The sequence below is a fragment of the Sorex araneus genome, chromosome 2 (assembly GCF_027595985.1).
Source record: "Sorex araneus isolate mSorAra2 chromosome 2, mSorAra2.pri, whole genome shotgun sequence".
Lineage (NCBI taxonomy): Eukaryota > Metazoa > Chordata > Mammalia > Eulipotyphla > Soricidae > Sorex > Sorex araneus.
Window position 1 is genome coordinate 235,522,507 of NC_073303.1, and position 15,580 is coordinate 235,538,086.

Genomic DNA, 15,580 nt, shown 5'->3' on the forward strand with positions numbered 1-15,580 from the left:
CCAAACACTTAAACTCCCATATGATGTAACAATCCCAAACTCCTGGTGAATTTTTACTCTCAGAACCAAAAGCCAGACACCCAAAAAAATTAAAAAACCTTAAATTCAAAAACTTCTACTCAAGATTAGAAAATTCAAAAAATTCAATTTAGCAATCCCAAATTCTTGGTGAATTTTCACCCCAAGCACACAAAAACCATGAATTTGAAACATTCCAATCATCAAGATCTGCAGACAAGTGCTCTGGGTTACAGGAAAATGTGGTAGATAAAGGAAATATGGGCTGGGGCCGGAAAGATAGTACAATGGGTAGGGTGTTTGCCTTGCATGTGGCTGACCTGGGATCAATCCCTTCGCATCCCATATGGTCCCCCAAGCATCACCAGGAGTAATTCCTGAGTGCAGAGCCAGGAGTAACCCCTGAGCATCGCTGGGTGTGACTCCCCCGCCCCCCAAAAAAGAAGATTTCTGGGATCCCCTTAGCACCACCAGGAGTGATTCCTGTGTGCAGAGTCAGGAGTAGGTAGGAGTCGAGTCAGTGAGCACCACCAGGTGTGACCCAAAAACCAACAACAACAACCAAATTTAGGATGATTAATGCAGTAACTGTGCAATGAGAAAATAATTCTATACTATTTTAAACAATGATGCTTCCATTAAAATAATTTCTTTGTTCTTTTTAGGCCACACCTGGTGATGTACAGGAGTTACTCCTGGCTCTGCACTCAGGAGTCACCCCTGGCGGTGCTCAGGGAACTATATGCTGGGAATCGAACCCAGGTCGACCACATGCAAGGCAAACGCCCTACCCGCTGTGCTATCACTCCACCCCCCTTAAAATAATTTTTTTAATCGCAATACTACTGCTTTGGAACTCCAGGGCATGGAAAACTTGTGGTTCAGTTGTGTGTGATTTGGGTGGGTGATGATGGGGACTCTGAGGGGGAGTGAGATGCTATCTTTCCCCCGCTGTCTGCACCTTCCAGAATCTTCCATGGAGGTGTGCTCAAGAGGGGAGTGATGTGGGGGTGCTGGGTCAACACTACAGCCCATCTGTAGCCACCCCACTGGCCCAAGGGGGGGAAGAATGTTGTAGAAGTATCCAGAGAGCCGCAGGGAGGCCGCTGGCCTTGCACACAGCCTCCATGGGTTCAAGCCCCAGCACCCATAGGGTTCCCTGAGCATGGTGAGGAGTGATCCCTGAGAGCAGAGCCAGGAGTCAGTCCCGAGCCTGCTGTGTGAGACCCAAAAACGAATGAACAAAGAAAAAAAACACCTACCAGACTTTGTGTGAACTCTATTTATATATTATAGTTTTTGCTTTGGGGCCACCCCCAGCAGTGCTCAGGTCTTACTCCCGGCCCTGCACTGAGGGAATCACTCCTGGAGGGATTTGGGGGGACCCTATGAGGTGTTGGGGATCAAACCCAGGTCAGCCTCGAGCAAGGCAAATGTCCTCCCTGCTGGCCTCTCTCCAGGCACCGTTGCCGTGACAATATCAACCCTTCCACATGTCCCTCTTCAATGTTTGTCCTGTTTGATCTGTTTCTTCGCAGAGCTGAAGCTGAAATTCAGGCCCCTGTGCAAGTCACGCACCCTACCCCCACTTCCCCCGCCATGCTGTCTTGCAGAGTCCTTTTATAGAGACAAATGCACCCCTTAATCAAGAGTGTGGTGTAGCTGTATACTTTCTGGAGGTCTCCCCAGTACAGGGGACCACATTATTGTAGACTTCCCAATTTTCATGCTGTGTTTAAATTTTGCCACCTTTCCCATTCTTTCTGTCTTTCTTTGTAAGGTTTTGGGTCACACCTGGCAATGCTCAGGGGTTACTCCTGGCTCTATACTCAGGAATTACTCCTGGCACTGCTCAGGGGACCATATGGGATGCTGGGGATCAAACCCAGGTTGGCTGCATACAAGGCAAACACCCTCCCTGCTGTACTATCACTCCGGACCCCCTGTCCCTTTCTTTCCTTCTTTCTTTCTTTCTTTCTTTCTTTCTTTCTTTCTTTCTTTCTTTCTTTCTTTCTTTCTTTCTTTCTTTCTTTCTTTCTTTCTTTCTTTCTTTCTTTCTCTCTTTCTTTCTCTCTTTCTTTCTTTCTTTCTTTCTTTCTTTCTTTCTCTCTTTCTCTCTCTCTTTTTCTCTCTCTTTCTCTTTCTGTCTCTCTTTCTCTCCTTTCTTTCTTTCTTTCTTTCTTTCTTTCTTTCTTTCTTTCTTTCTTTCTTTCTTTCTTTCTTTCTTTCTTTCTTTCTTTCTTAGGTTCTGGGGTCACACCTAGGGGTTTCTTCTGGCTCTGTGCTCAGGGGGTCACTCCTGGTGAACTTGGGAGACACTATGGGGTGCCGGGGATGGAAGCTGGGCTGGTGGCATGCTCTCCCCGCTGTCCTATGGCTCCGCGCCTCCCCCTTTTGCAGTTCTAAGGCACCCAGAGAGTGCCTCAGAGGGCTACTGAGGACGGGTCATCCTGCCGGCCACTCTCCAGAGGGCACTCTTGATGTCCCTGTTCCTCAGGCTGTAGATAAAGGGGTTCAGCATGGGGGTGACCACTGTGTACATCACCGAGACCACTGCATCCTTCCTTGGGGAAGAGGAGACGGCGGAGCTGAGGTACACCCCGAGGCCCGTCCCGTAGAACAGGCAGACCACGGACAGGTGGGAGCCGCAGGTGGAGAAGGCTTTGGACCGGCCGCCGGGGGACGGCACTCTCAGGACCGAGGACACGATTTTAGAGTAAGAGAAAACAATCCCCGAGATGGGAACGAAACCGGAAATGGTGCCCACCAGGAAGATGACCACGTGGTTGATGGACGTATCCGAGCAGGCGAGGCGGAAGAGCTGGGGGACGTCACAGAAGAAGTGAGGGATTTGCACCTGGGCGCAGAAGGCCAGTCGCGATACCATCAGGCAATGGACCTGGGAGTCCAGGAGGCTGAGGAGGAAGGACACGAGGACCAGCAGGCCACAGAGGCGGGGACTCATGATGACGGGGTAGTGCAGAGGGTGACAGATGGCCACCAACCGGTCATAGGCCATCACAGCCAGGAGCAGACTGTCCAGGCAGCCGAAGAAGAAAAAGAAAGATACCTGCGTCAGACAGCCCGCATAGGAGATGGACCTGCTGCCCGTCTGGACGTTGGCCAGCATCTTGGGGACCGTGGTTGTGCTGAACCCAATGTCAGCTGTGGACAGGACGGAGAGGAAGAAGTACATGGGGGTGTGCAGGTGCGGGTCAGTGATGACGGCCAGGACGATGAGCAGGTTCCCTGTGACGGTGACCAGGTACATGGACAGGAAGACCCCGAAGAGGAGAGGCTGGAGATCTGGCTCTTCTGAAAGTCCCAGGAGGAAGAATTCTGAGAAATGGGTTTGGTTCTGAGGTTCCATAGAGCAGAGACACCTGTTTCAGAAATATCAGAGGTTGGGGCTGGAGCGATAGCACAGTGGGTAGGGCGTTTGCCTTGCACGCAGCCGACCCGGGTTCGATTCCCAGTATCCCATATGGTCCCCCGAACACCCCCAGGAGTAATTCCTGAGTGCAGCGTCAGGAGTAACCCCTGTGCATCGCCGGGTGTGACCCAAAAATAAAAAAAATAGAAATCAGAGATTGTTGAAGGTGCCCAATCACAATATAGCTGAGTGGCGAATTTTCTGGGGATCAAACCCAGAGCTCCCACATGTTTCTATGTTCCAGCCCTTTCAGCCTCTTTACAGCCAGTGTAAGATTTTATTTATTTGATTTGATGAAACAATGCAAAAGAAAATCATGCCCACCATAGCTCTCAGCTGTGAAACTTCCACTCAACTTAATTTTACTGAATTCAACTCCTTTTTCTTTTCTCTTACAAACATGTGTTGTTTTTGTTTGGTTGGTTTTGCTTTTTGTTTTGTTTTGGCTTTTGGCGATGCTCAGGGGTTACTCCTGGCTCTGCACTCAGGAATTACTCTTGGCGGTGTTCCAGTGCTTGGGGGACCCTATGGGATGCCAGGGATTGAAACCGGGTCAACCACGTGCAAGGAAAACGTCCTCCCCACTGTAATATTGCTCTGACTACATCTCTTTCAAACATTTTAATTTAGACACCCCAATGGACAAATTTGTTGACAATCAGTCTCAGGCAGACACCAATTTTCCCATCTCCAATTCTACCTACCCCAAGACCTCAACCCTTCACCAATGACCCCAGGATCCCACCCATCTCCCAACACACCCAGTGATGCTCAGGGATTTCTGCTGGCTCTGTGCTCAGAGATAACTCCTGGCTGTTCTCAGAGGACCCTATGGGGTGCCGGGGATGGAACCTGGGTCAACCATGTGCAAGACAAGTGCCCACCCCGCTGCATTTTCAACTCTGACCCCAATAGATCTATTTTTAAGTTTGGGTTCCATGTAGTTTCCAGTCCTGTTGTGTCAAGTGGCTTGGAAACATTCAGATACTTCACTTCTACATTATGACACCCAGTCAAAGACCCCCAGTCCCCTTCCTCTATAAAATATCTGGGCCCCCCTTCTCTTGCTCTTCCCCAACTCCATTTCATGCCTTCTTGGTATTTTTGTTAAATTTCCTTTCTCATAGATGCCTTGCTATTCATCAGCTTTTTTTTTCTCTCTTTGGCCATGCCCAGTGGTGCTCAGGGCCTACTCCTAGCTCTGTGATCAGGGATCAGTCCTGGAGGAAATCTGGGACCATAAGGGATGCGGGGATCAAACCAAGGACAGTTGCATCAGGTCAAGCTCCCTATCCACTGGACTATCTCTCTGGCCCTATCTATCAGCCTGCCTACACGTCCCTTTTAGAGACTTTGGGCCACGGAATATCAGAGGGAGGAATGAGGACATTTTAAGAGGACGATGCAATAACCAGTAACACTTCTCAAAACTTTAGTGCTTATTTTTGAAGAAAATACATTGCACAGTAATAGCCTTCTTTTCTGAGAGAAGAAAGAGTCATTCTGTTCCAAAACAGGGCCTGACAACTTTAAGACTGGACCACTAAACTGAAGAAAAATTTCAAGAACATGGACCCGAACAATAGTCCAGCAGGGAGGGGGTTTGCCTTTCACACAAGCTGACCTGGGTTCAAATCTTGGCACACCATAGGGTCTCCATGGCACTGCCAGGAGTTAACTCCTGAGCATTGCTGGGTGTGGCCCCAAACCAAAACTGTATCACTGTATCACTGTCATCCCACTGCTCATCAATTTGCTCGAGTGGGCACCAGTAACATCTCCGGTAACTTGTTGTTACTGTTTTTAGCATACCGAATATGGACAGGTAGCTTGCCAGGCTCTGCCATGCAGGAGAGAGATACTCTCAGTAGCTTGCTGGGCTTTCCCGGCAAAAAACTTGGCTGGAGCGATAGCACGGCGGATAGGGCGTTTGCCTTGCACGCGGTCGACCCAGGTTCGATTCCTCTGCCCCTCTCAGAGAGCCCAGCAAGCTACTGAAAGTATCCCGCCCGCACAGCAGAGCCTGGCAAGCTACCCATGGACTATTTGATATGCCAGAAACAGTAACATCAAGTCTCACGATGGAGACGTTACTGGTGCCTGCTCGAGCAAATTGATAAACAAAGGAACAACAGTGAAAACCAAAATAAATAAAATTCCAAGAATTCTTATTGTATTAAATGATCTTCATTTCTTTTTTATACATAGATTAAAATCATCACAAGTTGACTTTTTTTTTCTTTTTGGTTCAACCCGGCGATGCACAGGGGTCACTCCTGGCTCTGCCCTCAGGAATTACTTCTGGCAGTGCTTAGGGGATGATATAAGACTGTGGGAATCTAACCCAGGTCGGCCGCATGCAAGGCAAACGACTTCCCCACTGTGCTATCACTCCAGTCCCACAAATTGACTTTTATTGATTTATTTTCCTATAATTCCATATGCCATTCTTTAAGTTTTTTTTTTTTTGAGTAATACAAAGTAAACTTGTTGTGTGCCTGCTAAGCAGGGGAAGAGGGGAGGGAACTAAGGACACTGGTGGAGGGCAGGTCACACTGGTGATGATGGGATTGACATCAGAATATTGTATTCTGAAACAACTGCATTAGGAAGAACTTTGTATATCACATGTTTTAATAAACATAAATTTTAAAAAGGAAAACGTTATGGACTCATAACACCTCTAAGCTGTAAGACTAATCTTTTTTTTTCTTTGTGGGGTCACACCGGGTGATGCACAGGAGTTATTACTGACTCATGCACTCAGGAATTAGTCCTGGCGGTGCTCAAGGGACCATAGGAGATGATGGGAATCAAACCCAGGTAGGCTGAGTGCAAAGCAAACGCCCTACCCGCTGTGCTATCACTTCAGACCCTGTAAGACTAATCTTAAGGGAGGTGACAGACAGAACAGGGGCCCGTGTTTTGCATGCTTGGGGGACGCTTGGTTTCCCACCACCCTTTACACTCCCCCTCCCCCAAAGCACCCCTGGGTGTAGCAACAATGGTCCTGGCGTTGTGGAATCCCATCTGTACTTCATCTTTGGTTGATGGATTTGCCACAATTGCCTGAGCAGCGCAAGGGGGGTCCCTGAGCACTACATGGGAGGGACCCCCTCCGCCCAAAATTAATTTCAACATATTTAATTAACTGACGAGAATGAGGACATCTGTCATAGTGCTTTGATTTAAAAAGTGAAGAATCATTTACTCTGGGTATATAGATCACGGTCATCCCATTGCTAATCAATTTGCTCGGGCGGGCACCAGTAACGTCTCTATTGTGAGACTTGTTGTTACTGTGTTTGGCATATCGAATATGCCACGGGGAGCTTGCCAGGCTCTGCCGTGAGGGACGGAAGACTTGAACCCAAGTTGGCCATGTGCAAGGCAAACACCCTACCTGCTGTGCTATCGCTCCAGCCCAGGGTTTATAGATAGAATGTAATAATAACAACAATTATTCATAATAGCAATAAGAGTAATAAGAGTAATGCCTGAAATTCACTTCTTAATTTCTGGGAACATAAGGTGTCTCCTGTTATTTATTAACATTTAGGTCACTCCTGGGAGTGCTCGGAGGGTCACAAAGCATCAGCAACACTCCCTTGGGTCCCGCATGCCCTCCTGTCCCTGGAACCATCTCCCCAGCCCCAAGGCTTAGTTCTTAGTACCAACTGCACACCCGCTGACACCGGGTTGATTCCGGAGTCAACCTTCTTGCCCAAATCCCCCAGATAATAAATAAGATCGATCCCAGTCAAAATCAAAGAGAAGGCACCAGAGTGATAGTACAGCGAGGAGGGCATATGCCTTTCATGCGTCTGACCTGGGTTCAATCACTGGCATTCCATACGGTCCCCTGACCACCACCAGGAGTAACTCCTGAGTTCAGAGCCAAGAGGAACCCCTGAGCATTGCCCGGTGTGACCCAAAAAAAGCAAAATAAATAAATAAATAAATAATAAAGCAAATGCATCTTTTAAAAAAGCAAAGCAAAGCTCTCTGAGCACTGTGCGTGGAGAGCTCGTTCCCCCTTTCCACGTAGAGGGTCCAAACAGACTTGTATAAGTTGACCCCTCACCCACCCAGGTGGACCCCAGACCCCATCCCTTAGCTCTGCCAGGCCAGCCAAAGCCCCTCTCCCACAGAGCTGGGACACAGGGCAGGAATGAAGAAGAAGCTGGAAGGAGCTGACAAGTAGCCACAGAACGGAGTTTGGGTGTTGCTTCCGGAAGGGGCGGGGCGCCGTACTTACTCTGTCTGACGCAGCAAGAGAAATGCTTTTCTCCACCAGGGTCTGGAACACAGCAATCCAAGAGCCTCTGCCTACAACGGCAGGGGAGGGGAATGTCAGCTGGGTTAGCAGGAAAGAATTCTGCCTTGGTGGCCCGTGATTGGAGCCCCTGTTTGCCACCAGTCCTGCACTCACCTACCTTTCCACGCCCCATGGCTGGGAAAATTCAGTTATAAATTCTGACTATCCCTGGGGCTGGAGCGATAGCACAGCAGGTAGGGCGTTTGCCTTACACGCGGCCGACCTTGGTCCGAGTCCCAATATCCCATAGGGTCCCCCGAGCACCTCCAGGAATAATTCCTGAGTGTAGAGCCAGGAGTAACCCCTGTGCATTGCCGGGTGTGACCCAAAAAGCAAAAAAAAAAAAATTCTGACTATCCTCATTATACAGTATTAATAATAGATGCATATCTCTTGGGATGGGGGGGAAATATCAATAACAATGAATAGGATATACACGCTACATATAAAATATACCTATATATACCAATAAAAATGAACAAGGACACACACACACACATATATATATATATATATTGGTTTGGGGGCCACGCCCAGCAATGCTCAGAGATCACTCCTGGCAGTGCTCAGGGGTCCCTATAGGATGCTGAGGATTGAACCCAGGTCAGCCGCATGCCAGGCAAGTTCCCTCCCCACTGTACTATCTCTTTGGCCTCATGAACAAGATACAGTTCACAAATATCTTCTGGGACTAGCATCGGGAGTGCTCCCATTGAAATGCTCCTGTTTTCGTTTTCCTACTTATATCACCCTCGTCCTCCTGGTCCCTTTAGAGTATTCTGGGAGAAGACCAACCCAAGCTCTCAGTGAGGTAAATGCCTAGAGCAGTAGACCCCATAAGGGAGGTGCTTCTTCTAGTAAGAGTTTGGAAATTCCCCCGCAAGAACCAAGAGTTAACACAGCTGCTCTTTGTTGGCACTTGGCTCTGAGGCATCCTCCCATCTATTCACCCAATCCTCCCGGTTTTCCTAATAAGAGAAAAACTTGGGGGCTGGAGCAATAGCACAGTGGGGAGGGCGTTTGCCTTGCACACTGCCAACCGGGGTTCAATTCTCAGCATCCCATAGGGTCCCCCGTGCACCACCAGGAGTGATTCCTTAGTGCAGAGCCAGGAGTAAGCCCTGAGCATCGCCGGCTGTGACCTAAGAAAACAAAAGAAGGAAAAATAAGAATTAGATAACCCCTCCTCCAACTACGCCCAGGTCCAGGTACTCCCGATGCTGTTTTGGTTGCTCTCGGATTATGACCGAGGAACAAGCACCTGATGCACCAAACAATCGACCTTCAGTGCACCTTGAGCGTCTGTTCTCGGGAGTGGCAGGAACGCGGGGCGAGTCATGGATCTCTTGTGGTAGATGGAGGTTCTAGAGCGAGGAGACATGGACGGGAAGCTCAGTGCTCGGGAGCCTCAGACCCACGGAGAGCCGGAGCCCCGGGCTGATTATTTACAGTCGCGGGGCTGGGACAGCTCAATACACAGGGCTTGTCATTAGCTAAATTGGCCATGGTGCTCACCCTCTCTGAGGACTTCCTGTTCTTGATGGAGGAGAAAAGATGATGAGTGAATTAGGTGTAAGGCTCGGGGGTCCTTCCTCTGCCTGGGAGGAATGTACCCGTCCAACTCCAGGTTCGTTTCCAAGTTGCAAAATATCTTATTTTTTCCTCCCAGTTAAAAGGGGCCATAGATGAATTGTTTGTCTTCAAATTTATTCACTGACTCATGAAACGTAGGCAGGATTTTGTCTTCTCTGTCAAGAACAGTATTCAAGGGTCCAAGTGATGGTACAGCGGGCAGGACATTTGCCTTGCATGTGCCACCCTGGGTTCACTCCCCGGCATCCCATATGGTCCCCCAAGTACTGCCACGAGTAATTCCTGAGTGCAGAGCCAGGAGTAACCCCTGAGCATCGCTGGGTGTGACCCAAAAGAGCAAAAAAAAAAAAAATTATTCAATTCCCTTATTTCAATTAGAGCACAGCGGGTAAGGCATTTGCCTTGCAAGCGGCCAACCCAAGTTCAATTCCTCTACCCCTCTCAGAGAGCCTGGCAAGCTACCGAGAGTATCTCGCCCAGACGGCAAAGCCTGGCAAGCTACCCGTGGCGTATTTGATATGCCAAAAACAGTAACAACAAGTCTCACAATGAAGACGTTACTGGTGCCCACTCAAGCAAATCAATGAGCAATGGGATGACAGTGCTATAGTGATATTTCAATTAAGGCTTATCTGAAAGAGAACTTGCTATTCTTTCTACAGTATAGATTAGAACCGGCCTGTTCAATAAAGTACTCTCTCTCTCTCTCTCTCTCTCTCTCTCTCTCTCTCTCTGCTCATGGGAATGCCATCTAGTTTTAGCCTAAGCAAAGCAGTGCAGCTATTTCTCCAAAAGAAGTAAGAAATACAACTTCCATATGAATCAGTTATTCCACTTCTTGGTATCTATCCACAGGACACAAGAATATTCATTCAAAAAGACATGTGCACACCCATGTTTATTATGGCACTTCGTAGAAGAGTCGGGATATGGAATCCACTCAGATGTCCAACAAGGGGGCCAGAGAGCAATAGGACAGCGGGGAGGAAGCTGCTGGCTTGGCAGTGGCCAGTCCACGTTTAATCCCTGGCATCCCACCCAGTCACCTTGATGTAGGCAGGAAGGCAGATAGGGAAGGGATGAAGGTGTGGGACATGCCTGCCCCAGGCCATGGCAGTAAATTTCCTAGGAAGGAATGGCTCTGAAGTTGCGAAGGCCAACCTTGCAGAAAACAGGAACCAAAGGCCTGATAAGACCCTCACCCGGCGCCAGCAACAGACCCAGAGAAGCTCCTGCAGAAACGAAAGGCCAGGAAAGGAACTTCGAAGAAGACCATCACCACTCCCAAGCTCCCTGGTAACTTCCTTAGCAACAGACTTTGACCTAGGTAGAAGCCCCACGCGGGGGCAGGTTGGTGAAACCCTATAAAACCCACCTTGAACAATGGAAGTGTGTGCATATGCTGCCCGAGCCCATGTGTTGCTTGCGCCCATGAGGCCGAACACATGTGGTGCCTGAGCACATGTGTTGCCTGCATCTCCCCCCTTGAGATATGTACTTTCATGCTTTCATGCCTAATGCTGGGATGTGTGTAGGGTCTCTCTCTGCCCTTGGAGAAGCCCGGGTTCTCTCTTGAGCGTGTTACTCTCTGTCTCACCATCTCCCCCTTCACACCTTCAAAAACCCCCCAAATAAAATCTATTTACTTCACTGTTTATCTACTCCTGAAATTTCTTTCCGCGAGGTGAGACAAGAACCCAGTAACCCTGGGTCCCCAGTGGCAGAGGTGGATCAGGAGAAAGTGACTGTCTTTTTCCTCCCCACTTCACATAAGTCACCCGTGGGGACCCCCCGATATCATCCTGAGCACTTCCAGGATTAATTCCTGAATGCAGAGCCAGAAGTAATCCCTGAGCACTGCTGGGTGTGGCCCAGGAATCACAGGAAACAAATATCTTAAACAGACTTGGATAGTGAAGGTGTGCCATATATATATATATATATATATATATATATATATATATATATATATTGCAGTAAGGTTTGGTTAGGCGGTCTAAGGCATTGAGATATACACGAGAAAGAAATAATTTATGGAGGATCACAAAACTATCTCTGGTGTTGTTGTGACCCAGAGAAGCCTGTTCAACCCCTTTTATTAACTAGCTTAATGTTCTAACCAATGATATTCAGCCATATAGGCAGAATATGCAGATTAACCTAGTCAAGAGAAACAGTGTCAAAGTCAGTTACATAACCAGAAGCATAGTCAGTTACAGTAACAGTAACAGAAAACAATTTTTACACCCAAGCCTAGCTAGGCCTGAGATTGTGAGATGTTGTACACACACACACACACACACACACACACACACACACACATATATATATACACACACACATACACACATACATATATATATGCAATGGAATACTATGCAACCATAAAGAATGATGAAATTTGGCAATTTACTGCAACATGAATGGAACCAGAGGATATCATGTCCTGCGACATAAGGTAGAGTAGCTATATACAAGGAAGCTGGCAACCCCTCAAACTCTGGATTACAGAAATGAAAAGATGAGGGAAAGAGAGAAACGGAGGCAGAGCGAGAGGAGGCAGTCTGGGACTGACATCCGGGAAGGGGGCAGGAACCTTGGACACAAGTGGTGTCAATATGGGATATCTGTGTGTGTATGTGTGTGTGTGTGTGTGTGTGTGTGTGTGTGTGTGTAGCACTCTAGCACTGTAGCACTGTAGCACTGTCATCCTGTTGTTCACTTTTGTTTCACTTTAGTTACATGCTCTGGGGCAGCTCACATGTCATGTGCCCCAAAATATGAATCATTTTGTCCTCAGATATCAACTCTGCATCTCCTATGTTCCCATCAAGGGCAAAGGCATTGATGGTTCTGCTACTTCTTTGAGTACATGATTTTGTCACCTATATTCATTAAAAACAGAAGTGCTAGCATTTGGGAGTTGGGGAGAATAGTATTGAAAACAAGGAATTTGGGGCTGGAGTGATAGTACAGTGGGTTGGGCATTTGTCTTGCATGCAGCCAACCCAGGTTCGATTCCCGGCATTCTATATGGTCCCCCGAGCACTGACAAGAGTAACTCCTGAGTGCATAGCCAGGAGTGCATCGCTGGGTGTGACCCAAAAAGCAAAAGACAAAAACCAAGGAATTATAAATAAAATGTCTATCACTGCCATCCTGTTGCTCATCGATTTGTTTGAGCAGGCACCAGTAACGTCTCTCATTGTGAGACTTATTGTTACTGTTTTTGGCATATTCAGTATGCCACGAATAGTTTGCCAGGCTCTGCTGTGCGGGTACCATACTCTCAGTAGCTTGCCGGGCTCAATCAGCGAGTGTTGACATATGTTTTCAGGAACAGATTCACGGAACTAACCCCAAGAGTGTGTGGGGTTGAGGGTAGGTAAGATAGAGAAGAGACTGCTATGACAATAATAGCTAGGAATGATCACATTCCTGAGGGTTAAAAGTAGGTAGCACTGCACTGTCGAACTGTCATCCCATTGTTCATCTATTTGCTTGAGCGGGCACCAGTAATGTCTCCATTGTGAGACTTGTTACTGTTTTTGGCATATCAAAAACGCCATGGGTAGCTTGCCAGGCTCTGCCATACAGGCAGGATACTCTCAGTAGCTTGCCGGGCTCTCCAAGAGGGATGGAGGAATCGAACCCAGGTCAGCCTCATGCAAGGCAAACGCCCTACTTGCTGTACTATCGCTCCAGGGGAAAAATGTAGGTAAGGGATATTCTCAATAACTTTTCAATATCAATATTGCAAACCACAATATCCAAATGGAGAGAGAGAGAGAGAGAGAAAAGAAAGTCACCTGCCATAGAGGCAGGCAGGGGGTAGAGGGTGGCAGCAGGCAGGGGGTGGAGGGTGGGGGGTGATAGGAGGGCACCTGGGGACACCGGTGCTGGAAAATGTACACTGGTGGAGGGATGAGCGTTGGAATGCTGTATGACTGAAATCCAATCATGAACAGCTTTGTAAGGGTCTATCTCACAGTGATTAAAAAAAAGTTATAAAAAATATAAATAAAAGATTACACCATACAAAATAAAAATTTAACTGTCCGTCAGGTAATGCAGTTACTGTGGTGTCAAAGTTTATTGTATTGGTGTCCAAAGTTTTTGCATACTGCCATCACCAAAGTGATTATTGTACTCCATCGCTGTCCTTATTTCACCCCTGGCACAATCTTCATCCCTCCCCTACATCTTCCCTCCCACTGTTGATCATTTTTGTAATCCAAGGCCATCATTCAATATTGTTATTCAATACTGCCAGTTCCTTCATTCTGCCTTTATATTCCATAGATGGATGAGATTATCTGATATTGGTCCTTTCTTCTCTGATTTATTTTGCTTATATGATACTCACCAGTGCCATTCATGTTAGGACAAATTGCATTATTCATCTTTCCTTCCAGCTGAATAATATTCCATTGTCCACACTAACCTACCTGCCTACCTCAACTCCTCTTTGGGTTGTTTCTGCTCACGTTTGTGATCACCTGCTTATGGTCCTGGCCATTAGCTTCGACCCCCACCTCCACACCCCCACATACTTCTTCCCACCCAACCTGTTCCTCACCTCCACCATTGTCCCTAAGATGCTGGCCAGTCTCCAGACACACAGCAAAGTCATCTCCTACGCAGGCTGCTTCACGCAGATTCCCCTTTTCTTGGTGTTTGGGAGCATGAACAGTCTGCTCCTGACCGTCGTGGCCTATGACCACGTCGTGGCTATCTGCCACCCCTTGCATATCATGGTCATCATGAATGCTTTCCTCTGCGTCCAGTTGGTCAGCAGGTCCTGGCTGTTGAGCTTGGCCGACTTGGCTCTCTAGGGCCTGTGGATGCTGTGTCTGACTGCCTGTCACTGTTGGGTCACTCCACACTTTTACTGTGAGCAGGCCCAGATCCTCAAACTTGCCTGCCCGGACATGAAGGTCAACCAGGTCATCATCTATGTTGTGATCAGTCTCCTGGGCTTTGCTCCTTTCTTGGGGATCCTTTTTCCCTCTCCCCATATTATCTTCTCTGTTCTGAGCATCCATTCGGAGGATGGAAACTATAAAGCGTTTTCCACCTGCACCTCATATCTCACTGTTGTCTCTTTATTCTACAGGACGGGCCTGAGTGTGTATCTCAGTACTGAGGTATCTCCCCAGAGGGAGATGATGCCTTGGTGATGTACACAGTGGTCATGTTAGGGTTCAGAGTCAACCACCCCTCAAGGACAGAGAACAGAGCTGATAATGCAAATCACATAGCGAGGTTTATTGCTCCAGCTAGCTGGGGTCCAAGTATCTGCCCGGCACAGCGAGCTTCAACAAGGACCCTGAGCACTAGGTTCAGCAAGTTCTTATACTTTCATTTTGGCAAGTCAGCATTACTCAGCAAATTTCTATTACCTATCACTGTATTACTGTCATCCTGTTGCTCATCGATTTGCTTGAGCGGGCACCAGTAACATCTCCATTGTGAGACTTGTTGTTACTGTTTCTTTTTTTTTTTGGCATATCGAATATGCCATGGGTAGCTTGCCAGGCTCTGCCATGCATGCAGGATACTCTCAGTAGCTTCCTGTGCTCTCTGAGAGGGGTGGAGGAATAGAACCCAGGTCGGCTGCGTGCAAGGCAAATGCCCTACCCACTGTACTATCACTCCAGACCCTCTATTACTTATAGAGTACATATATTTTTGTTGTTGTTTTGGCCCGCAACATCCAGCCCACTTCCTGACAGTTACATTCCAGAGACCTAATCTTATCCCAGGGACCTAATCTTTGACGACCATCTGGTTTTTCTGCTTTTCTTGTGCCTGGAAGAGCCTAAATCACTCAAAGAGGCCACAAAGCCTGTCGTGGCAGTTCTCCGACTAAGCAGGTCCGAACAGTCATCCCCATGCTGAACCCCTTCATCAACAGCCTCAGGAACAGAGACATCAAGGGGGCCCTCCAGAAAGTTGTCCTGAGAACACTCTTCATGGAGGGATGGGAAAACAGACTCTGGCTTTTGTTTTGTTTTTCATTTTGTTGACCTTGTAGCCGTAGGAGCCGTTGGAGCAGTGCCTCTTTATCACCTTGGAGTTTGCTTCCTGCTCATAAACGACGTTGGTCAAAATTGCTTGACAGGGGCCAAAGCAATCAGACAGCAGGGAGGGTGTTTGCCTGGCACGGGAAACACCTGGCTTCGATCCCTGGCATCCCTCAGGGTCCCCCAAGCTCT

The 15,580-nt window shown here is 47.9% G+C and overlaps 1 protein-coding gene across 1 annotated transcript; it reads right to left on the reverse strand.

The window, feature by feature from the left end:
* Window positions 1-2,449: 2,449 nt before the first annotated feature.
* LOC101545099 (olfactory receptor 18-like) lies at window positions 2,450-3,388 on the reverse strand. Its single transcript, XM_004619529.2, has one exon. The coding sequence runs from the start codon at window positions 3,386-3,388 to the stop codon at window positions 2,450-2,452; it is 939 nt and encodes a 312-aa protein (XP_004619586.2).
* Window positions 3,389-15,580: the final 12,192 nt, after the last annotated feature.